The sequence below is a fragment of the Anas acuta genome, chromosome 4, assembly GCF_963932015.1.
Source record: "Anas acuta chromosome 4, bAnaAcu1.1, whole genome shotgun sequence".
NCBI lineage: Eukaryota > Metazoa > Chordata > Aves > Anseriformes > Anatidae > Anas > Anas acuta.
Window position 1 is genome coordinate 9413909 of NC_088982.1, and position 24594 is coordinate 9438502.

The 24594-nt window shown below is 46.2% G+C and overlaps 1 protein-coding gene across 1 annotated transcript; it reads right to left on the minus strand.

Annotated features, from left to right (window-relative positions):
• Positions 1-414: 414 nt before the first annotated feature.
• On the minus strand, positions 415-23695 carry MFSD10 (major facilitator superfamily domain containing 10). Its single transcript, XM_068679759.1, has 13 exons — positions 23469-23695; positions 21144-21333; positions 19781-19877; positions 17193-17296; positions 16061-16219; positions 14132-14320; positions 9797-9905; positions 8670-8781; positions 7247-7355; positions 5442-5532; positions 3797-3844; positions 2544-2633; positions 415-1266 (listed from the first exon to the last, which is right to left on the minus strand). Exons 1-13 carry the CDS (start codon positions 23678-23680, stop codon positions 1160-1162), a joined length of 1617 nt encoding a protein of 538 aa, XP_068535860.1. The 5' UTR covers positions 23681-23695; the 3' UTR covers positions 415-1159.
• Positions 23696-24594: the final 899 nt, after the last annotated feature.

Below are 24594 nucleotides of genomic sequence, written 5' to 3' on the forward strand. Positions count from 1 at the left end.
CTAGTTTTATTCTACAGTGTTTAATTAGCTCCATTTTCTGCTAAGGATTAGTATGTTGATTAATGACTGATTTCATGTATTCTCAGAAAAAATGCTTAAATTTAATCCTGTAGGGGTTCCTTCCTAGCCATTCCACCTGAGTGATAAGCAGGAAGGACACCAAAAAGCCTCAACAACCAGGTTTAAGCTGAAGATCTGCCTGGGGGAAGGTGGTGAGGTTCTTCCCTACCACCCCTCCCGCCCCTTCTGCTGAGAGGCCTCTGCAGCCCTGCCTGGGGGGAGTTCGCACCCTGTTGGCAGTGGTCAGCTCCTCGGGGAGGTTTTTGACTCCTGCTGTGGAACTCCAGACTCCAGTCTTGCTCAGGCAAGTAGCAGCAGTGATGTTTGGCTCGGATGAAGTAATGACCATGTGTGTACAACGTAACAGTTTATTTGTATTGCAAAAGGACAGTGGTTGGTCATCCAAAACATAATGTAAAGTATTAGAAGTACAAAACATCTCAGTCATATATTAAAAACAGTCCACCTGTGCCAAAGTACCAGTCAGGCTCAGGAAGCCTGTAGTGTGCTGCTTGGTTTGGGTTTGATTGTCAGGCTTTAAGGCAGTTGATGCAGTTTTACGAGGTCCACCGAGAACTTGTGCAGATCTCATGATGTATATAGAAACTTCCCGCTAGACAGCTCTTGTAAATTTGTTGCCTGCTAGCGAAAACCAGGCAGAACTCCTTTGGGCAGTGGCGTTGCTCTGGCTTGTGCTCCTGACCAAAGCAGATGAGCAAAGAGCAGCGCTGCGGGGGGGGCAGTTAACAGCACTGGGCACTAGCTGTGACTTTGGGCTGTGCTGTGCAGCACGGTGCTGCTGTACTGCTGCTCTCAGCTTGCCCATGATTTGAATAATTTATTGAGCTGCGTGTTCTTGTTTTGTTTTTTGTTTTTTTTCTTTTCTGTTTGCAGAACTAGCCAAGCCAGCTGGGAGGCCACAGCCAACAGAATTCCATGTGGGGGCTGCAAGAAATCTGAAGTCTGCTGTTGCTGCGTCTTTGCATCTGGCCTTCCACAAGATCTTCCCATTTGGCTGCTGGAGGCAGGTAGCAAGAATCAGGTCATGTGGTGGTTCTTAGAAGCTGGTGATGGTTCCATGGTTACTTCCTACCTTTGTCTACTCCTCCTTTGTCTGCTGTTTTATAGAACCAAGTAAAATGAAGGGGATGAGGAAGAAAGCTCCGCAGACAGTGAAGCAAACCTCTGCCCCTGCCAGCCAGTAGACTGTAATGAAAACAAATTTAGGTTTTTAGCAGTTTTCCTTGCATGTAAGTGAGCAGGCATTCATAGCTCCTGCTCTCAACAACTTACTGATATGAAGGGAGAACATGGGTGTTGGTACAGCTAAAATCACTGAATTTTTAGTGTATAATCTTGCACATGTTACAAGCAGGAGGTGGCTAATAGCATTGCTGGTAATATTTCTCTTCCAAGGGAACAGCATGTTAAAGGTGGTTGTTTTACGTGGGATATGTTCATTCCTGCCAGTATAGAAACTAGGAAAGTTCCTATTCACATATTCCATTTTAGTCACTTGAAAACTTTCACTCTTTGCCCCAGCACTTTCTCCGTGGCCATTCATGCAAGGGCAGTATGAGTGCTACACTCTGGAGCTGTTCTGCCATTTTGGTTTCGCTGCTAAGTCCAAAGCTAGTTTCTTCCTTCCCAGAAGTTCCCTGCACCCAGTATCCGTGCTGAGGCATGCGGCAGGTGTTTGTGCCAGCGTGAGCCAGTTTGGCCTTTGGGTGCAGTGAGGGAAGGGGTGCTGGCTGTGCTCAGACTTAGGGTCGCTCAGAGTTCAGGCTCTGGCGCACTGCACCGCTGCTTCCCCTGAGGGCGACTGGGCACAGCATGGTCACCGCCCCGAGCACCAGCAGCATCGGCCTTGTGGGGCTGCTTTAACCTGGTTTAGGGGTTGCTTTTAATGCAGCAGAGTTCTTTTTGTGTATTGCAGATTATTGACTCGACCTGCCTAATTCGTACACCATGGGGATGCAGCTTCGTGAGCTGTTACAGCAAAGCAGCCCTTGCTCTCACTGACTCGTTTTCCCAGAGCCAGCCCTGGCACTGAAGTGGCCCCGCACAGCAGGCTGGGTTTCTTGCCAAAAAGGCTGAAAATAAGCCCAGAAAGGGTAAGAGCTGCTGGTCAGCTGCTGGCTCCCACTGCGTGCTGGGGTGCTCCTCTGCCTGTGTAGCCACTTACTGGGATGGGTTAGTTTGATGCTGCTGAGCTGCCTAAAGAACCAGGCACCACCTTTGGCATCTCTGCTCATACAATCCTTTCAGTTCATCCACCAGGCTCCTGTTGATGCTAACTGGACACTTGCCCTGCCCTGGCTTTTTCCGTGCAGCTCTTAGGGCCATCTCCTTCTGTGAAGACTGTTTTAGGGCTCTGAGCTGGGGTTTCCCTTCCTGATCTCCTCCCCTCCTCCCACCCCCCCAGGCTGTAGGCTCCCCCAGGGACCTTGGCAAAAGCAGGAAGGCGGAACAGCCCCGCTCACCTGTGGCTGACAGGATCGGGCCTAGGGCCCTGGCCAGAGCCCCCAGGCTCCGCAGGATCCCCATCACTCTTCCTTTTTGGCCGGCAGAACCTGTGAAGGCAGAGAGTCGGTCAGCAGGCTGCAGCTTTGTTCTGCCTGGGGCAGGGGCGGCCTGAAGGGCAGGCACTGCTGGGGCTCCTGGAGCCAGTTCTTTTGGAACTTCCTCATTTCACGCTCACTGCCCAAGCTCTATTTTTTTTTCTCCCACAACAAGGAAAATGTGACTGCGTTATTAAACACTTGAGAACTTATGAAGCGTGCTTGTCCATGGACAACACATAGCACACTAAAAAACATAAAGACAAAATCAGAAAAAGGCTAAAACTTTACCTTGTATAAAAGAGCTAAATTTGCTTCCCTAAATTTTCAAGTAGTTATTTCTTTTTGTGCTGAGGCACAGGCCTGTAAAATACAGGTGCATGGATGCAAGTTTAAATAAAAGCCACATGAAAGTGCTGGTTAAAGGAAAGCCCTGCTTTTTTCCCTCAGCAGGCACTGTAGTGCTGGCAGCCTTGGTAATGAACCAAAGCTAAAGAAGGAGCTGGCTTCTGCAGGTGGCAACTCAGCATCATCTGCTGTACAGGGTTCTGTAGCAACCAGCACCACATCCAGCTCTTTTCCAAGGAATTGGGAAGAAATGATTTCACTGCTGGCAGATGGCTGGTGTCTCCTTCAGAGGCCCAGGCTCTTCCTTGCTCAGTGGCGTTTGTGCTCTTTGCCCAGGAGCCTCATTCTTTACCTCCTATTCTTGATCCTCTTAATCATGACCACCATCGTGGTTGCTTCAGGTTGACCCAGCACACTGGAACAAACCAGCAAAAACCTGCAAAAGTAGTGTGCTCACTGGGCAGAGTTTGACTGGGCTGTCAAACTGCTACTGCTCCCTCTGAAAGGACTTAGTAGGAAGAGCTGACAGTTTTCAGAGCCAGGTACTGTCAGGTCTGGATGTTCCTGTACTTCAGTGGGGGATGTTTTGGAAGTTCTCAGGGTCGGAATATTGTCTTCCCACCCCCAGCAGTTCCATCTGGCTTTCTTTGATTTTAGTGAAGGAGGCATTTCAGACAAGCTGCAGCCACAGTGCCCAGTCCAGAACACAGACCCCAGCTGTTCCTCTTGATGCATCACTGAACCTGAGGTCACTCCCGCGTTCGAGCCAAGTGCATACAAAGTCACTTACGTGCCCAGAGGCTGCCCCTCCAAGCAAGGACACTCACCGTAGCCTGAAACCACCGCAGACAAACAAGGGATAACAATGGCAGCAGCTGGAAAAACACACAAAAGAGACTGTCAGTGACCAGCAGAGTTCAGCTAGAGGAGCAATCGCGAAAAACACGTGGCCTGAACTCATTACTGCTGCAGAGAAGTATGCTGAGCTCTGGGGCACTGCACCAACGATGAATCATACACTTTAATCCAGTCCAATAACAAAAACACCCCCCCGAAGCCAACCTGAACGAAGAGCCATGTGCTCTGAGCAGGTGTTTCCCATTACTGCTGCTCCTCTCCACTGGGAGGGGGGCGGGTAGGGCAGATCAGCTCGGGGCAGCTTTACAGAGGAAGGGGAAAGGAATCACTCACATTTCCCCCAGCCAGTGAGCTGCCGTACACAGAACCGCGCTGTCCCCATGCACAAGGCTTTACTCATAGATGAAAGAGGCAGCTTGAGAAGTAAGACCGTTAAGTCCAGCAAGAGGTTACAACATTTTTTAAAGAAAAAAGCCAAGAGCTGTTCAGCAATTGCTGCCCTCTCAATGCAACAGGGACCTTTTCTGCCAAGAGGGAAGTGCTTTCAGCATGCAAAGCAGAATCTTTTCTGGGAAGGGAAAGACGATTGGAGAGCAGGAATGATGGATTTGTTGCCTTAACTGCAGGCATCCTAATTTCTTGGGCAGGGGGAGGGAGAGGGTGGGAAAAGAGGTCTGTCCCAAGGCATTTCTAGATGGCTTAGCTAGGGAAGAGCCAGATCTAGTAAGATCTAGAGTTTGAAACCTGTCCACCCCATGGCTGGTCCTAGGCAAGCAAGCTACTAAACAGATGCGTTTTGTGGTTGGGAGTTTACTCTGAAATCAGTCTGCATCATGCAAAAGAGAAGTCTCCTTTCATAATTAGCTTCAGTTGAAGCTTCTCAACAATAGCAGCATTGGGGATATCTGAAATCTTTCCTCAGATGGACACTTTTGTATGGCTCCATCACTGATGAATCCAAGTTCATTCATAATTGTTTCCCAGAATAATGGCTTAAGTTGTCAGAGTACTGTTTATGTAAGCAGTTATGCATCTTTGAAAACCATCTGCACTCGGCAAAAGCTACAGCGAGTTTATCTCCCTCCCTGGACTAGGAGCCTGCAATGCAGGAGAGCAGGGCAGTGTCCAGCCCACACAGCCCTGAGCCGCCATGTTCAGGACAAGGCCGACCTGCCTTTGCTCTTGCTCAGCCCAAATCTTGCACCAGCCCTCACCGTAACATGGTGCAGCTCTCGGCAGCCTGTTGCCTAAGAAATAATGCAGCCACCTTTGAAACACAAAGAAATGCTCTCTTTTTCCTGACATGAGCTATTCAGTGAATATTTTGCTTCTAAGGTCTGGTGATGGGGGAAAAAAAAAACAAAACACGAGCTCCATAGTGAGATGGGACAACAGGAGCACTGGGGATGCTTCCTAATATCACCATGGCAGCTTCCTTGGATACAAACAACACGAGGAAGCAACAGCCACTATTCCTCCCAGGCTGTATAAAGAGAAACATTAACTTCTGCTGCTAACACCTTGAAATCAGAAGTGTGTCTTTCTTAATTAATGAATAAATATGCGAAGAAAAATTGCGTGTGTGTGCTTAGAATTCAGGGCAGTTTAGCTCACCAAAGGAGTACAGCAGCAGTCCAACGCTCAGCAGGGTCACATTTGCAGCCCATCCAATTAACAGGAACGCTGGAATCAGCAGCATAATAGCCTGCAAAAATGAATGAGTCACACAGTTACATTTAAGCTGTGCTTGTTAAAGCCTCACTCCAGGTGTCCTGCCAGGTCTTTTCCCCGACAGAATTACACTTAAACCAGCGCGTCCTTCCCTCCCAAGCAGACATTGCAAACTCATCTGGATGGCCACGCATAAACACAATTCACTTCTCTGTTCTCTCCGTGCCACATGACTGCAGACCACATATGCACTGGAGTCACCTATAACACGGGCTGTAGCCTCACAGCTCATCTCCCAGTTGAGGAAAACAATGTTTTTGCAGTTCTCTCACATGATCTGCTTTCTTTTCTGCCTCATTCTGTGCTGAACTGTCCAGAAATTTAGTTTCATCTCTCTATCCTGTGAGCTAGCACAAGATCAAAAAGCCTGTGTGCTACAGCTCCTTTAGTTTTTTTTTTTTTTTGCAGCAGCAGCAGCAGCACTGGCTGATTCTAAGGGTTGTGTCAAACCCTCTGGAGTTTTTGGAGCCAAGAACAAAAAATGTGGGAATTCACTAGTAAAAAAGAAAAAGAAAAGGTTATTCCTCTATTCAAAGGGCCTGGATTTCAGCTCCCCTGTGATCTCTCCCTCATACACATTTTTTTTCTGTGAAAACCGATCAGTTAAGACCTGCTGCAGGGTTTTAATTCCACTCCCACAAAATGCCTCATTTTGAAAACTCAGTGATTAATGAGACACCGTAACCGCTGTGCTAAGAGAAGCCACATTTGCCATACGATCCAGATCCATAAACAAATTGCCAGAATCACCGCAGCCAAAGGAGGAATTCCCACAAAAGCCACCCAAGCCACATGCATCTGCAGAAAGCGTGCCCAGGGGCCTGCAGGTTTCGGCAGGGAGCACGTGGGTGTTTACAAGAAGCAACTGGCCAGTTAAACTAACTGAGTATTTCACAGTAACTACACTTCCCTGTGCAGGAAAGAGGAAAAAATACAGAAATTTGCAGGGTGAGCCACAGTTTGCATAAACTGCAGTGCAGAGAACGTGGAGGAAGTTGCTGCAGAGGACAGAGCAGCACCAGTGCAGCAGTGTGAGTTTTCTTAGGGAAATGCTTCCCCTGTGACACAACAAACACGTTAGCTTTTGCCTGCCAGGGAGCAGGGTGGGGATGATTTCCCTAGCAGAAATAACTTTTGAGAAAAGCCAAGTCAGTTCACCAGGCTGCAGTGCGATTTGCCACTGCTGAAATCACACTGGCCTCAGAGTAATGCATAATAAATGGATGGAGGCTTTAGCTGTCCAAGCAGACGTTACCAAGCAGCAACAGAAGTTCAGAAATGCTGGAAACCTGCTGTCCTTAGCTTCACACACAAACGCAAGTGACAAAACACATCTACTTGTCCCACAGCCTTAGTATAAGCTGCATGAGCTGTTCCCTGTCATCTCAGTGCAGTATCACCATCTCTAAAATGAAAGAGGCAAACACTGCAAACAAATGCACACTTCTGTCAGAGAAACTTCTGCCTGTATATTGGTACATGCTGTTGTAATATGGAAGACCACACATTGTAGACTAGAGTAAGAATTGTTTCCCCCTGCCCACCACTGAAATGAGACAGACAGAATTTTCTTTTGATCCAACAAGTACAGCTATAGCCTCCAACCACTGTTCGTTGCTCTTTAGACTGAAGATTAATGTATCAGATTTATGCGGGGGAAAGAAAAAAAGTTACATATATTTTTTTACCCTTTTTACAGCTTTGATTTCATTTCCTGGCTTGATTCGGCGAGCATAACCTCCCTGGATCACAGCCATTGTTATTCCAATAAAGAAAAACATCTTGCCCTGCTGCATGCTATAAGGGAGGCAGAAACACAGGTTACAAAGTCATGCACAGAGCATTCCACCATCAGATGCACGGGTCCAGTGGAGACCCTTTCCTGAGCAAGACAGAGAATGCCTTTATATGCTCACACGAGCAGCACAAGCTCTTAATACACAGACATTAATTTCCACAACAGGCAAACAGAAAGAAGATGAACCCATTACTTAGAGACAGGATGGCTGCTGGCAAATACTGCAGAGGTCTCTAGACTGCTGCGATGTACCTGAGTTGTTACTAGGGTGGTCCACGAATTGCCCACACGTTACCTCATGCCATGGCAAATCTCTGTCCTACATGCAGGAGCTGTTGGTTTCTGAGGAATGGGCACAGGCACGGTGGTGATAAGGCCCTGCACTGGGAAGCTTGCACTCTCCTTCTACCCTGAAATATTTCTTCATGTGTCCCTTTCTCCTCTCTTATCTGCTGGACTATGTGGATGTTCTCAGCTAGAAGTTCTCACCTCTGTAACAAGCATGTTTGTCACACAGCCTGTACTGTCGGCATAAAGTTGAGTATCTCACTGTGTGGCTATCCTGAAAGGACCGTGCAGAAGCAGGCTTAATGCACTAGAAGACCTTTCCTTGTTGCACACACATTAGTTAAGCCACAAACTGTAATGAAAGACAGAAATGCAGAGATGAGACAAAATCCTGAGAGTCACTGAAAGGAAAGGACGCACATATGGAATCAAGCTGCAAGATCATGTTCCTGGCTGGGAATCTTCCTATGAGCTGGCAGGAAAAATATTTCAAGCTGAGCTTCTTTTAGTGGATTCTGTTCTTTCTCCTCTAGTGGTTGACTAGAGGAAATCAAACTCTCAGATGTAATGACTGTACATCATACGCAGTGCCATCACATAGCTATCCTTCAATCCTTCCTTTTTTTTTTTTTTTTTTTTTTTTGAGCCTTGAGATTTGTCCTGATAGTGAAAAACTCTTCTGGGGAAGAAGAGAAAAGATTTTATGCTAGTCAATCAATACAACTAGCCCAGCTACAGATATTTCAGAAGCTTTAGTTTAATCTTGTGTATTGATTTTCTTTAGGTCTTAGAAGGCGTGCATTCAATGAGTATCTCCCGGGGTGATAAGCGGTGTGCCTATGTTTTCTTAAATTCTTCCCGCAAAGCCCAAGCGTAAATGAATGCAGTGGCTGTTTTTTTGACTCTTACCAACTGATGTTAGTAATAGCCTTCAAGCCTCTTTCTTGAAAATAAAAGACCTTAAATTAAGCTTTTGGAAAACGGCCTAGATGAAATACATGACGTGTCTTTTAAGCGCGCTGTACCTGCTGAACTGGAATCTCTGGTGAGTAAGAAAACTCAGCGTATACTCCAAACCAGAAAACAGGAAGAGGTACAGGAAATACACCACGCCCAGCATTTTCAGATTCTGAAGATCTAAATGAACAAAACACCACACAAAAAAAAAAAAAAAAAAAAAAACAAAAAACAGGGAGGTGAGGGGAGTGGGGGAAGAGAGAAATATGGTGGTGGTTTTCGAGCACTGCTTTAAAATATAACAGCAACAGTTACATGATAGCAATAGTTGTAGTGGACATAAAATAATTGTACAGGGAAAAGGTCTTTCCTCAGATGCTCATTTTAAATACCCCCACAAGACATGCCATGAAATGGATTCTGCTTGTTACCTTCCCTCTGGTGAGAGAAGAGCCCAAAAGACTGATCTCTCCCTGTGTCTCTGTGCTCTCCCTCATCCAGTCCAGTCCCTGTCCCTCACATTCGTACCCTCTGATTTCGTTATTTATTTTTAATCAGCTCCTGTATTCAGTTTAATACCTTGGAATGGTTCTTTCAGGACTACGCTGGCTAAAGCACAGCATCCCTTCTAAGCCATCTGTGGTCTTTGATAGATAGTCTTACTTGTTTGTCTGTGAATGCAGTGTTTAACGTGTTTTCTCCTAAGGGGGCTCCTTTCCTGATGCAACAGCATGGATGATTAGTTGGTGGACCTGGCAAATGTTGATTTATTTTCTATGGCTTAAATAATTTAATGTAGTGAAGTGCTCAAACCCTACATCTCCAAATCCTGAAACAAGAAATAAAATTCCAGCCCAAAATTTCTTGTTCTGCAGCTTGGATCCGCATATTAACATGTCCCTTACTTATGCCTTGAGCTGTGTTTTTAAATCACTTCACTTCCTGCAGCCTACCCAAGCTGCAGCCAGTGCCTGAAGAATGAGCGAGTAGCAAGTCAGAAATCCTCAAAACACTAATCTCTAAAACCTCTTTTTCTGGGAATACGAGGGTCAGCATAAGTTCATAAATTAATAGGGTGGATTTTAAAGAGCTGGAGTACTGCTTCCAAAAGGGTGTGACTAAAGTCTGTACTTAGAAACCATCCCCAGATACAAAAAGATACATAATGTAATACAGAAAGAAAGTTAACACTTACTCTTCTCTGAAGGGGTTTCCTTTCCTCGGGTGACTGCAGAGAACTGAAATAAAGCCAGAGGACTGAGCAAGTCAACGGCTGCCTGAAATCCAGATGTCACAGAGGAGACCTGATGACAGAAAGAGGTTTATTTCAGAAAACTGATGTAATTACTACTGCAGGAAAATGACAGCAACAGTCAGAAGTGCTTCAATACCTACAAACATTACCTGAGATGAAACAAGACAACTGGCTTTGGGGTCTGAGCAACCCCCGATAACATCCCAGACCTCCTGAGTTAGTTCCAACACTGTAACTAGAAGGTAGACCACTGATAACAGTTTTCACTGAAAACAGATTCCTTCCTGGGTTGCTTAAAAGGCAGAAGCAGCTCGTTCTCCACAGACTGAAGGTGGCTCAGTTTGGCTCCCTTTTTGCATCACCCTGCCTGTCAATGGACATTTGCCAGGTAAATAATGGCACAGCTGCATGCAGCCTCGTGGAAAGCTGGGGATTTGTGTGCGCTACAGGGCTGAGAGCAGTAGGTGCAGCAGCACAGCAGGTGACAGCCTGGAGTGGTACTGCTGGTTCTTTTAGCCAGCCAGTGACACCTCCTGGGGAAGCAACAGAAAATACCATTTCTAGAGAGATTCCTTAGAGAGATTTCTAGAGATTCTACACGCCCACACTGTGTGGCTTTTTTAAGGGGAAAATTTATTTTGTAGCTCTTCTGGTCCTCCTACTCCACACATCTCAACCTAATTATGCATCTAGTGACACCCTCCCTGCTCTTCATCACCAGGAGCTTAGGAGATGGTTTAATTCCCTACAGATATATGGAAAATGTTTTAAACTTTATTATTATTCTTCTGAAATATGAAAAGCGAATATATATATAAGTATATATACACACTGTGTAAATTCTTAAGGAAACGTTTCCTTTCGGAGTAGGAGAATTTAGGCTGCCACTTTGCAAGACAGTCACAGGAAGATATAAGAGGGACTCGAGAATCCTAAATAATCACATTTAGCATTTAATCCCCTCAAAACACTGCACAGGCTTCATATGATGAGATTCCTCTTCATCCCAGCTGGGGAAGGAGGAAGCTGCTGCCCCCTTTGATGCTGAGATTAAAGGGTAAATTACCAGCGGAACTTCAGCGCGTGCCTCGAGGATACGTATGGACTGGGTTTAAAAAAAAAAAAGTAAGCAAATCACCCTTTAAAATGGTATTAACACCACCTGGCTTGTTTTGACAGCCTTCTGAGCACCCAAAAGCCCAGCTCTGGAGTCTGTTGGTCTCCCACCATCAGTCAGATCAATACACCAGGCTGTTTTACATAGTAAAGGCTGCTGATCCACATAAAACAAACCGGGCTGTTTCCCCTTCCACTGCATGTATTACAGAGGGTAAAAAGACACTCCCAAGAAGAAGTTTCCTCGTGCTTTTATGAGCTCTGTAAGAGGATTTCCTGAAGCTGGCTCATAGCAATCCTCAGTTCCTGCGTTTGTTGGCACGATGGTGTTTGCAGTGCAGCACACAGAAACTGGTAACAAGCAACTCTCTTCAAGAATGTCTGCCAGTAATAAAAAAATCTGCAGTTTGTAGCTGTTTTGAGTTATTATTCATGTCAGACAGGGTGCCAAGCTGCTTTTGTACTATTAGGCTGATTTTATTTATATAGAAATATATATATTTATAAAGCTGATTTTATTTATACAGATATATATATATATTTTCTTTTAAACTTCTCCTGCCTTTGCCCTAGAAGCAATGATCTAGAAATGACTTCACCCACTGATTGATGAAAAACCTGTATTAGACCTGATGAAAGCATTTCACTGCCCCCAAGTAGCAAGCACACACTGCCCATTTCAGGGAATGTCACCAGCTATGTGGAGTTCAGATCCTCTTCAGGTTCAAAATCTACAATGCTTTGTGTTTAATCTTCACGCTTATGACTTATTATTCAAAAATTGCTCAATTTCACTTCATAATCACCCAAAGCACCTCGAACATCAGACATGTCTCACAGTGTCTGTTTCCTGTTTTCCTCTAATGCAGAGATACTAAGTAACAAGCCTTGAAGTCCCGGAGTCGGTCCAAGCCAGGACTGCAGCCTGGGCCTTCCAAGCTCCAGCACCAGCACTCAAATCAGACACCAGAGAATGAAGTTGTAAGACCCATCCTTCAGCAAGCCAGCCTTGATCATAGCAAGCTCAGCTAAAAATTGACTCAAAAGCTCTTAAGGGGGCAAGACTCTGCTAGACACGCTTCTATTCCTCCCTGCTACGAAGCAGGTCACAGCAGGAGCTGTTTGGACAACTCACATAAGACCAGTGTCTCTGACAGGTGAAAGGTAAAATGCTGCCGTCACTCTTCACCTGAAAAACATAGGGAAGAGTTGAAAAAAGAGGAAAAAGGGTAGCAAAAACTCTGTTATCTTTGGATGAAAACTCATCCTTGCTCCCCCTGACCTCCTTCACCTTCCATTTTCTACAAGTCAATTCCAACATAAAGGAATGAAATACTTGCTCTTCTCTCGAGTCTCTTGGACTCAGTGATTCCTGTGGGTCCCTTCCAACTCGGGATATTCTATGACTCTCCAAAGAAAAGGAAGACAGATAGAGAAACAGGAATATCATGAGAACACAGCATATTTCAAAGAACCAGATGTCTGATCCTGCTGACACACCTTCCTACCAGTTATCATTCCCATTTCCCCTTCCCACAGTTACGTCCTTCCAACACTTTCCACCACGATAGTGCAGCAGCCCCTGCTCCAGCTCAGCCCAGCCAGGAGCCAGAGAGGCTGCCAGCACACCTGCCCTTACCCGGTTATCAGGCGGCCAGGGAAACTGCTCCTCTTCCACTCCAAGTTGGAGGGATTACCCCAAAACCAAGCAAAGCAGCCTAACAATAACAGTTGCAAATACCCTCGACCACACGAACTGCACGGGTCCACTCCCCAAAAAGGCAGCTGGAAGGAAACGGCACAAACGCACTGATGCTGATCCCAGTCATAAGCTCCAAAGCTGGAAAAATCACCATCTCATCAGCAATTAAACAACTTGTGTGCTTAACACAACCTTGAGAGGCACCTATAAATCTGCCTCATGCAACACCTACTGTTGCAGGGAGGCAGAGTCCCCCAGAGCAGGGAGAGAGCACCCAGTTTCTTATCACAGTTCAGTCACAATGACGAGCACAGATTAGCTTATCAGAAGAACTCCCAAGAGGATAATGAGAGGGGGAGGGTACTGGTCAGGGATTGTACAGGAAGGCCCCAAAGCCATTTATCCCTCCACAGCGAAGGTGGAATTGTTTTCAGAACACAGATTCACCCTGCAGCACTTCCTTCCATAAACACGTTGCCATCACCCCAGAGTGCAGCTCTAACCAGGGACAGGATTTTATCTGGAATGCTTAGAAGCAGCCAAATAGGAAAGAGGAACAGATGAGACATACCAGAGCTGTAAAAAATAAAATAAAATAAAGCTGTAGTGTTTGGGAGTACACACAAGCAACCAATTCCACATCTGACACACCCTGCTGGGAAACACTCAAGGAAGGTCTGAAGCTTTGCCCGGGCAGGAGTGGCGCAGACAAGTTTCCTGAACAGCATTTCTCCGTGTCAGCTAGGTTTGGCTGTCCAGAGACTGAGCATGATTCAACGTCTGAGAGCTGCTTAGAGGCAAGGGATGACAAGAAAGATCCAATCCAGCTGAAAACCTGAAATCAAGTGTTTCCTCCAGATACCTAGGACTGAATTCAGGCTCTCCCACACCACCAGTCTTCCGAGAGACTTGTTATCAGATAGAAATATCTTGAACAATGTCTGATCACACAGTATTAAATCATGATGCTAATACACGTTCTGCCCCACAGATTCTAGCAGTTACTGGGTTTTAGCACTTGTAGACATTTTCTCTCTGAGCTGTGCTGTCTTTCACAGATCTAAGAGTCATTGCTACTTCAGTGTTCAAAATAATCAAGCATAGACAAAATAACAGTTAAAATAACCTGATGTATACTAGGTAACTGGAAATAACTGAAAATTCACCCTCTCCCTCCCAGGTTGCCATTAGTTTTTGGGAAATTCATACAACACCAAAGGCAGCAATTCATCATCATGCTAGCTATAAACAGGTCTCATGTTACACTGGGCTAGGAGGTGGCGCCATCATACAACCACCTTGATATCAGCCTGAATAGCATGAAATCCTGATCCCAAGAATGAGCTAAATTCATGAGATACTGGCTCAGCCTCTTCTTCAACACTTCCAGTATTTCAACAGCTGTCATATCCTGTTCTTGCAAGGAAGCCAGACCTTCAGATTGAGAGCTCATTTACCCGTTTTTCTTTGGGAAGCGTCTCCGGAAGCAGGAAAAAGATGAAAATTAAATCAGCCACAGCAAACGTGAGTGCTAACAATGCCGAACGACGATAGAAGACTTCTCCTTTCTCTGGCTCCATGGCTAGGTAAGCACCAATCATGGGACCCAGGGTAAAACCAAGGGAGAAGGCAACACCAATCATTGCCTGCAATGACACAAATGCACATCGACATGTAGTTTTAGACAGCAGTTTGTTCAGGTAGCTCAGTTTAAACCAGTTTGGATTCCTTGGTATTTGCCTTAAAGAAATGCAGACACACACAGAATGTCACCAAAGAGAACTGATTGTGAAAAACCTGTTATTTCCAAATATCCCACTTCATATTCTGCCTAACCAGCAAAGCAGCAGTGACAAACTGCAACATGGTGAAGGGATATCTGAGGGATACAATTCCTTATATGATGACGAGTGAAAGGAAGATTGTTCAGCCAGCAGATCCAGCAGCCATAGAATAAACTTTTGTAGCGTGATGTCTATAGCTTCTGAATTGCTTTGGTAATTTCAGTATTAAGGATTATATTTCTGATAGAGCAAACAGGCTGAGAGGCTTCCCAGAACAACCTGAATCTAGTATAGGTAATAAAGAGGATTTATTAACTCGCTGTGAAACCAGCACACAGGAAAAGAGGTAGAACCTGCACATAGGAGATGGGAGTTTAACAGAGATAACACGGATTTGAATTATTTGTCTCAGTTCGGTTGCTTAACAACACAACAATGCAGGATTTGGCTTATTTTCTTTAAGAAACATTCAAAGATACTCACACGGGCAGGACCCAAAACCGTGCCATCCCAGAACACAATCCTCCTGCTTTTCAGTCTATTTGCCTTTACCTGTACTAAACTAAAAGAGGCCTGGGCACACGCAGGTGTCCTGACTCACCCCTACCTCCAGCCCTGTTTCAGCCTGCCCAAGCAGCATTCTCTCAGACGATGCCCCAGCACACTTTGGGAACAGCATCAGTCAGGACTCTTCCCAGGAAGCAGAATGAACATGCCCACTCTGCTTCGGAAAAGACGAGGGAGTTAAGCCGTGTGGATGTGAGCCCAAGCGACTTGCTCTCAAGCCCTAAAAATAAGCTGTGACCCATTTTATTTCCTAGTGCTGTATGGCTATCCTCCTCCAGAAATATATTTTGTCTCACTAGGATTGTAATAAATTGTTTGGAAAATTCATTAGCTATCACTGTGAAATCCCCTCCCAAGATGCAGCTGCCCCACATGGTGGTTTATAACGCTCTGCTAATAGAAGTTTGGGCCCCCGAGGCTTTTTTAAGATAAAAGATCTAACTGGCAATCCACAGGCAAAGAAAGCTCAGCCTGCAGGGTGTTTCCATCTGGTCCGCTGCCTTTTGGAAGAGGCAAGGGCAGCTGTTCAGCCCACTTGCTGCTCAGTCAGCCAAAGCCACATCCATCACCTGCTGAGCTCAGGTCCTGAAGGCACTGCATCACTCAAGGCAGGTAGGGCCATGCTGGGCACTGCTGCTGCGCTGCCACGGCTTGGAAAGGTGAGAAAAGCGGGTTGTCCTATAAGCAAGCTCCAGTTACCAAAACTGGGCCATTCTGAGATAAAAGATCTTTCAGTTCCTCAGCTATTATAATCAGGATTAAAGTTAGCAGCAGGAGGGACGGTTTTACCACTTAGGCAGGTAGCTTTTCAACCTCTAAGACATCTGCATTTCACTTGGAGGTGAAAGCCACCGACAAGTAGCGTGAGAGCTCACCAGCAAAGCCATCTGGCACATTCTCAAAAGCAAGGCAGTATGGAAGGTTGTGTGTTCACTTGGTGAATGAACACACTGCTGAGGAATATAATCAGAGTACCTGAAATCAATTAAAAGTTAGCCGGTAAACCCAAACATCTACCCCACAGGTACAACTCACCATGCCCTTGCTCCGTGCTTTTGGAGAGTGCAAGTCAGCAATTACAGCTGTGGAGAGGCTGACGTTCCCTTTGCTGATTCCACCTATGATCCTGGAGAGGAGAAAAATGCCGAAGGACCTAGAGGCAGCCCACAGTGCGTACGATGCCATCAAACCCATCTGCAGAAGAAAGAAAGGGTTCTTTATAAGGGGCAGGAAAGTTTTTCTTATTTCTGATCATTTCTCTGCTAAACATTTGATTTTCTTTTTCCATTCTTCAACAGCTGCTCCAAAAACTGTGCAACAGACATGCCTGAATATACTGATACTGTGCTATGTCCTGAACAGTGAAATAATAATAATAAATAAAAAAAAGTAGAACCATATCCATAAGAATTTCCTATAAATGAAGTAGTGAGACTATTAATATAATAAAAAAAGTGTAAGAAAAGCTCAAAGGGAGATAAATCAGCCCTGGGCACTAAACCATTTTTGTACATCCTGCTCCATTTGTTTCCAACAGAATTTTGAGTTCAAAATAGGAATTCACACTTCTAGCCCTTTAATTCCATAATCAATCATAAGCACACATATATTTAGTTCACTTTCCACAGCCCAACAGAATAGCAGGCTTTGTACATCATTCACTGCCAAGTTCCACCATACTTCCACTGCTTCTGTAATTAGAACCCCAAACTCTGACTAGCAACAGAGAAAACTTCTTGGGGAAAGTTCATTTTTATAATAAATCCACCTTTCTTTCACTGCTACATAGCAACGTCTAACCAACAAATGCCAGGCTCTGTGAAATAGGTCATGAAGCAATCAGCAATCATCAGGCACTTGGGGAACTAAAATTCAGAGGGATTAAATCCGTCATTTGTGAATTGTGCATCTGAAGTCAGACTCTGATACGCAGGGGTGAGGGGCTTTGGAAAATCCCAGACAGGCATTTTGGTGCCTTCCAAGTACAGTTATGGAACCTCAGCTTGAGCACTCGATTTTGGAAGTGTAGCCCAGTGACTTGGCAAGAAGAAGGCCACAACCATCAGACCTGGAACACCCATTTCCCAACCCTTTGTGCCAAGCACAAGGCCGTAGTGCCTTTAACTGTGCAGTGAGGTGACGTGACTGAACGCAGCACGAGACATACCACTGTCAGCAAGATGACTGGCCTTCTGCCCCAGCAGTCTGACACAGCACCGGTGAGGGGAGAGGAGAAGAACTGCAGGATGGAAAACATTGAGCCAATCAGACCTGAAAACAAAACAAAACAAAACAAACAAACATACAGAGATATCATTACATTTGCTGCTTTCGTCTTAAATACAAAGCCAACCTGTTCCAGACCTACCACTCTGTTCGGTCTGTTAAAAACGCACAAATGTAAAATAACAGTGATAAAGAACAGCTTGTCCCTGAAACCAAGCCACCCTCAGAACAATGATCTTCCATGGTTACTTGACTGAGGAGGCAATGGCACAGACAGGCCTGAGCAAAAGGGATAAGCTGGATGGGTTGCTGGTTACTTCACTGGTGAGAAGCTGTTTGAAACTCGCTGGTTATAATGGCATGGAGTCAGTTTGGGAAACACTGGAGAATCTGCAAATGTTTTCTGTTCCTAAAGCAGAGGTAATACAGACTCGAACAGTCACAGTTCTTTTAAGAATTTTTTGATTGTTCGAACCTGATTCTGTCAAATATAATTAGCTTTTCTTTCCTTCTTATCATGGAAAGAAGGACACGATTACTGCTGTTAGTGAGGCGCGCTAAGAGGTAGGAGTGATTCCAACAGGCTCCGAGAGTCTTTTGAAATCTGCCTCCAGCTTCTGTGATGTTTAATTCCTCTTTTCTCTTGCCATCTCCAGCTTCACACGCTCATTAATTTGCACTACACTCTCAACAAGCAGGCAGAAAAATGTCTTGCTGTCACAGTTTTTCCTCCAAAGGAAAAACTGGGTTATATGTCTCAGATCATTCAGTTACCAAAGCTAAAAAAGGCTGAGGAGAGAGAGACCACAAGTACTGCTCCCAGTGACTTTAAGGGAGGCAGAATATTGATGCCAAACACCTTATGGGCAAAAGTTCCTTATGATAGCTCAAAAGCCCCCAAAAGCTGGTCCAGTTAAACACTGGTATCCTCAGGGCCTCGACACGGACAGGAAAGGTTTCTGCCCTGCACAGGCGGCAGTCTAAGCAAAGATGAAGGACAGCAGAATATATCCTGCATTGGGAGAAGCAATAAGACAATCTTGTGAGTGTCTTTCCAATCCTATGCTCTGTGTTGTAGCCCAAGGCAATGAAAGAATGCAGGCAACAGGAAGACTGCAGTGGCCTCTGCTAAATTCACAAGTGTAATGAACCTTTCCACTATAACCATTTAAGGTGCAACCAGGAAAGAAGGGCTGCGACAGCAGTTGACTACAAATAAGTTGGTTTGTCCATCCTCCCAGGCTCCTGCAGTCTTGGACAGCTCTCCAATGAATTAGCTCCACTCAACCTGGCAGAAAGCTAGCCTAGATAAAAGAAAAAGTGTTCTGCTGGTATAGAAAATTAGGTGGATAACTAAGAGGAGCTGTCATCAAAGCCAGCAGAAGAGATGGAGTTAAATGTGGCAGATGCCAGGTCAATGCGGCCACCTCGTCTACATCCTCGCTGCCTGTGGATGTCAGGTAATTAGTGAACATCCCATCATTGCTCTGTACTGCTCCTAAACACTTTTCTCCAGGAGAGAAAGCAGCAAGGGACACCAGCTTCTTTCCCAAGCCAGTTTATTTGCATGTTCCCAATTACATGTTATATTTTCTTTGAAGAGCAAAAAGTCAGGTGGGTCACTCCGGAAGGAGCAGGGAGATTTCTCCTTCCCCTTGAAAACAACTGAGCCAAACCAAGAGATACAGTGCTTCCAGGGGTACAGGACACAGCAAGAAAAAGGAAAGGCAACGAGTTGGACACGACTGGGAGCTCCCTGCCCCTTGTTTGAACAAAGTCTGAGGCTGTGAAGAGCAAGGAGGAGCCTTAGAGCCAGGTCCTAGAGGGGACAAAGTGATTTAAGGGATTAAAAAAGTGAAAAGGGGTTTAAAAAAAAACTGTTTCCTACCATTCAAAGCCAGTAATCTGACTGAAAACGAGCACTGGATTTCCGGCACTGCTCCTGCAGGAGCTCACCCACACCAGGGTGTTCTAGTGCCAGCAAATGCGTCTTGACCCTACAAGTCAGCAGCCCTACTGCATTTAATAGGACTAATGAGATTTAGAGGCAGTGCTGCACTCTAGCTGCCCAGGGGGAGGTGGGAATTGAACTCAGGAGCTCCTAATTCCACTGTTCCCTACTGACTGGTCTCCAGTCACGTGCAGATCAATTGTGAGGGGAAAAGAATTTCTGGGATGGGGCAGGGAAGAGCACAGCAGGCTCTTGACCCTCAGCTGGCAGTCTGACAACAAGGAGCAGCAGGCCTGCATTTCTGAAGCACAAATTAGGATAATTCAGGTTAAAATGGATCCCTCGAAGGCACCTACTCCAACCTCCTGCTCACAGGGTCAACTCTGAGGTCAGACCAGAAAACATTCAGGGTTTCGTCTGGTCAGAGGCTGAAAACCTCAGAGAATGGAGAGTAGAAAACCTCTTATGCTCTCTGTATGTTTTTTATTTTTTGTCAATCTCCTCATCAACACTCCTCACAACATTGCAAATGACTTGAAAGCAATGCAGGTTTTGTTTCAGCTGTTTAAATTCCGTACCTCCAAACAAGACACTGTTGTATTTGCGCCCGGGAGGCATCCCGACCATCTCTGCAAACCAGTCCACGCCACGTTGCAACGACAAGTAGAGTCCATCCTGCAAAACAGAGGGATGGGAAATAGAAGCAGGAGGAAAGGTGCTCTGCTTTATTTTCAAAGACATTTCCCCCCAATATTTCCTGGTTGACCAGTAAGGATAAAAATAGCTTAAATTATGAATGCCAACAGCAACAGGTAAATGAGCGTATGTGTTTGGGTGGGTGGATGTCTGGACTACAACTTTCTAAAACTATCAGGCCTGCTACTTGCTAAAACCAAGACTAAACAGTCTTTAAAAGACGTTTAGATGTAGAGCTTAGGGATATGGTTTAGTGGGGACTGTTTGTGTTAGGTTAGAGGTTGGACTCGATGATCCTGAGATCTCTTCCAACCTAGAAATTCTGTGATTCTGTGATGCTGGGGGTGGGAGCAAACAGGATTTCCAAGGAGGGAGGTCCCACAACCTCTCTGTGTAGCCTGTGCCAGGGCTCCATCACCTGCACAGCACAGAAGGGCTTCCTGAGGGGCAGAGGGAAGCTCCTGTGCTCCACTTTGTTCCCAGTGGCCCCAGCACGTCCTGGTGCCTGGGGTTGTTCCTCCCCAGGTGCAGGACTTTGCAGCTCTCCTTGCTGAACTTCAGGAGATCCTTGTCAGCTCACCCCTGCAGCCTGTCCAACAAACCCAACCCTTAGCTATCTCTGGTGAATGAATTATAAAAACCGCTTTAGGGATTTTGTGCTGGTACCACTGCCCTCAGCAGCAAGATGATAAGGGAGAGATTTTGCACACAATTTCCATTTAGAGCACAAAATGCATTTAGGCATTGGTGTCTGGCTCTTTGTTTATCAAGACTGGGGGACTCCAAGTTATCAGCTAGATACAAATGCATATTTTACTTTAGCCAGATCTCCTGTATCCCAGTTTCAGAACTAAACCTCCGCTTCACAAAGCAACACACGCATGATATACATGAAAGCATCTTTTAGAGACAAAGAAAACTGCAACAAATGATCAAATAAAAAGGAAGAGACAGGGCCAGCAGAAGGTAAGTACAAGGAACAGCCCCTAGGAAATAACTGAATTTTCCCCCAGAACAAATCCCTCACTTTAATGAAATAGCAAGAGGGAGGAATCTTATACAAGTTCACAAAAAAAAAAAAAAAAAGTATAAAAAAATCACTGTTCAAACATTTTAAATGGACTAGATGTTATTATTCTGCCTACAACTATTTGAGTCACCCCAAGACAAGGGAGTTTTCTTCCACCCTCCCCTAAATATCTCATAGCTAGCAGTTCCAGCAGGCTGGCCTCCTCTGTGATGTACCTGGGTCCGGCTGTAGTAATCGAGGATGGAAGGGAACAGCGGCAAGATGAGAGCGAATCCCAACAAGTCGATGAACAGTGCCAGGAAGACGATTGCAATAACACGATTGCTGTTCTGCTCCAGCTTGTCGTTGACGGAGCTGCTGCTGGTTTCTCCCTCTCTCAGAGCCATGCTCACAAGTGCTTTGATTCTAAAAAATGACGTTTATAGCCAGTTAGCAGGAGGAATTTTGCAGGCCTTTCATAAGGGTATCTTGCTGATTCTTCTCACTTCCTGCAGACCTCACAGCAATAAATGTAAGCTGTGGCTTTATTAAGTTACCTCGTTTTCAAAGGCAAGAGGGTTCAACTCTCTGTTCTGGGTTCTTAGTTCAACACCAAGTTTGCTCTCATAAAAAAGCAGAAATGAGGGCAATCAGATTACAAACTCTATTACAGGGGCATCCCAAATAAAGCATAGAACAAAGAAGCATTTAGAGTTTGTTAACATGCAAGAAAACTTTCCCAAAATGTTCAATCCAGTATTACAGTAAAACAGATAAGAAAAGGCGCTCGTTTTGATTATCCCTGTTCAGGTAACCAGGAGATTATTTATACTTTCAACGTATACAGAAGTCAGTCGACATTCTGCAAAACTTCCATTTCAACAGATATTAAAAACAAGGAGCAAAACACAAACCATGAATCTGCAAGCTTCAGGTTTGTAAAACATTTTCTCAGCCATAAAACAATTAAATCCTTTCCACTGCAAAAATCCCCAAACATTTGTTACGCTAAAAGAGTAAAAATGGAAACCAAATTTCATCCAACTGAAAGTCATTCAATACCAAAATATTCATTGACTTTAATAAATCAGGACGGAAAACTATTTTATTTTTTTTAATATAAATTCTGTACAAGGTATGACATACCATATTATGCATACAAGGCACTGTGCATGTAAATCATACCACTCTAACTGAAGACTTTGTTATGCTAAGCTATAAATTGCTTTGTTTTGCCAAGCTATAAATATTTTCATGACATTTCTCTACTTGTGGATTCAGTTTACTTGTGCTGAAGCAGCATGAAAGTTCAAACACGATGAGGTAAGCATGGAAGGGGGCCACCTGCAACCCATTTATTAAGCTGTTGGCATTATGCTTTTAAATCTGCCAGAGAACAGAAGGGCTTGGTTATGCTGAGGAGCCTTTTATTTAAAATGGTGTGTCCTCCCCACTACAAATATTTAGCATTTTTTGTTTACCCAAAGGATATAAGAGTATCTGGAGCCCACAGCAGCCATTTGTTTAGACAAGAAGCCTCTGGCCCTGGGACTACCTGGCCACGCATTACGGGATGGGTTCATCGGGGAAGTTTCTATCCTGTTTCTCTCACAATTTGGCTTTTGTACCAAGGTAAACTTTATTCCAGGATTACTTACGCAGGGCAACATCCTTTACACCTCCCTCTCACTGCCATTTCAGCTAGCGTGTGGCTTGAACCTCTCGCTGCTAACACTGACCTTTCAGCTAGCTCCAGGTCTGGCAATGTGGTCGCAGTTTCCCTTATGCAACATCCCAAAGCACTACATGTTTCTGCCTTTGTGCTCCACCGGTTTTGTTGTTCAAACCTCTCCGTATTTTTTCGTTAGGCAGGAAACCATGAAACACTTTATAGACCCTGGCACCCTGTCAGCAAAAACAGAACGCTTCACCTCCACCACAGCATCTGAGTCCTGTGGGACGAGGTTTTAAGCGGCGGGGGGGGAAGTTTTGGGGTTTGGGGAAGTTGTTCCTTTGGACATGAAATGTCCCTGACCCCTCGGCTCTGCCTCTCAGTGACTCCGGGCCTGTGTCTGCTGGTTCCTGCCCTGGCCCTGTGCTGATGCCCGGCATCGCTGCGCCTCTCGGCCCTGCAAGCAGGGATGTGGGCTCTGGCAGCAGGGCGAGCTTCATCCTTCTGGTGTTTTTTTACCCCTGCTTCCTCCTTCTGAGATTGCCCGGGTCTGGCTTCACCCGCTTAAGCCTTGGAAAGGCTTCTCTGGCTCCTTAACGCAGTCCTGAACCGGGTTAAGAGCCGGATTTTCAACCAGGAAACGAAAAAATCAAATCAAATCTCAGATCAGGGAGGAAAGAGGGGCCTGCGAGAGAGAGAGAGGGGGGCGGCCGGGCAGGGCCGCGGCGGCGGAGGGCGAGGAGCCGCCGTCCCTCTCCTCCTTCTCCTCAGCGGAGCCCCTGGGACCCGCACCCCGCTGAGGCGAAGCCGTTCCGGGCTCTGCCCGCCCCCCGCCCTCCTCCTTCCCTCCCGTACCACTGCGGGGCCCGCCCGGCGCCGGGCCACCTACCGCTCCTCACGGGGGGAGCCCTCCCGGAGCCGTCCCCAGGGGATGCTGCGGGGCTGCGGCTCCTGCCGGGCTCTCCCCGGTTCCCTTCCTCTTCCGGCAGGGGATGGAGCCGCTCCCGAGGCCCCGCAGCGGGCGCCGCCGAGGAGGGAGCCCGCCCCCGGCCGCCCGCCTCCCGCCGCCCCGCTGAGGCGAGCCCGAGGGGCCGCCGCCATCTCCCTCCCTCGCGGCGCTGAGGGGAGGCGAGGGGGCTGCCCGCCTGCCGGCATCGCCCGGCAGCGGTGGTGCTGAGGAGCAGCGCTTCGAGAGGCTCTTTGAGAGACGCAGGATAATAAAAGACAGCCCCAGCTCTAGTATATGATCAGTTCTGCACTTAGGGGCGTCTTGTACCACGCACTGTAGCGGTTCTTTCTCGTATCAAAGAGATATTTCTTTTAGTGAGAGTCATAGAATCATCAAGGTTGGAAAATACCTCCAAGTTCATCTGGTCCAACCATCCCCCTACCACCACTATCACCCACTAAACCGTGTCCCCAAGCACCATGTCCAACCTTTCCTTAAACACCCCCAGGGACAGTGACACCACCACCTCCCTGGGCAACCTGTCCCAGTGCCTGACCACTCTTTCTGAATAGAAATGTCTCCTCATTTCCAACCTAAACCTCCCCTGGCACAACTCGAGGCCATTCCCTCTAGTCCTGTCACTAGTTACCTGTGAGAAGAGGCTGACCCCAGCTCCCTACGCCTTCCTTTCAGGTAGCTGCAGAGAGCAATACTGTCTCTGCTGAGCCTCCTCTTCTTTAAACTAAACAACCCCAGCCACTCCTCACAGGACTCATGCTCCAGTCTCTTCACCAGCTTCGTAGCCCTTCTCTGGACATGTTCCAGGGCCTCGATGTCCTTCTTATACTGAGGGGCCCAAAGGTGAACACAATACTCGAGGTGCGGCCTCACCAGAGCTGAGTATGGGGGGATGATCCCCTCCCTGGTCCTGCTGGCTACACTATTCCTGATACAAGCCAGGATGCCGTTGGCTTTCTTGACCACTTGGGCACACTGCTGTCTCACGTTTGGCTGCATGGCATAGCACGGCATGGGGTTGTTGTTGCCAAAGTGCAGGACTTGGGAC

What these genes read in the sequence shown, in the direction of transcription:
- MFSD10 (XM_068679759.1), bottom strand. Translation starts at nt 23,680, where the DNA reads ATGGCGGCGGCCCCTCGGGCTCGCCTCAGCGGGGCGGCGGGAGGCGGG. An exon ending in CAGAGATTCCAGTTCAGCAG is followed by an intron (nt 7,356 to 8,669) that starts GTACAGCGCGCT and finishes CCTCCCTTATAG; the next exon opens with CATGCAGCAGGGCAAGATGT. An exon ending in CCCGATCCTGTCAGCCACAG is followed by an intron (nt 1,267 to 2,543) that starts GTGAGCGGGGCT and finishes TTTTCATTACAG; the next exon opens with TCTACTGGCTGGCAGGGGCA.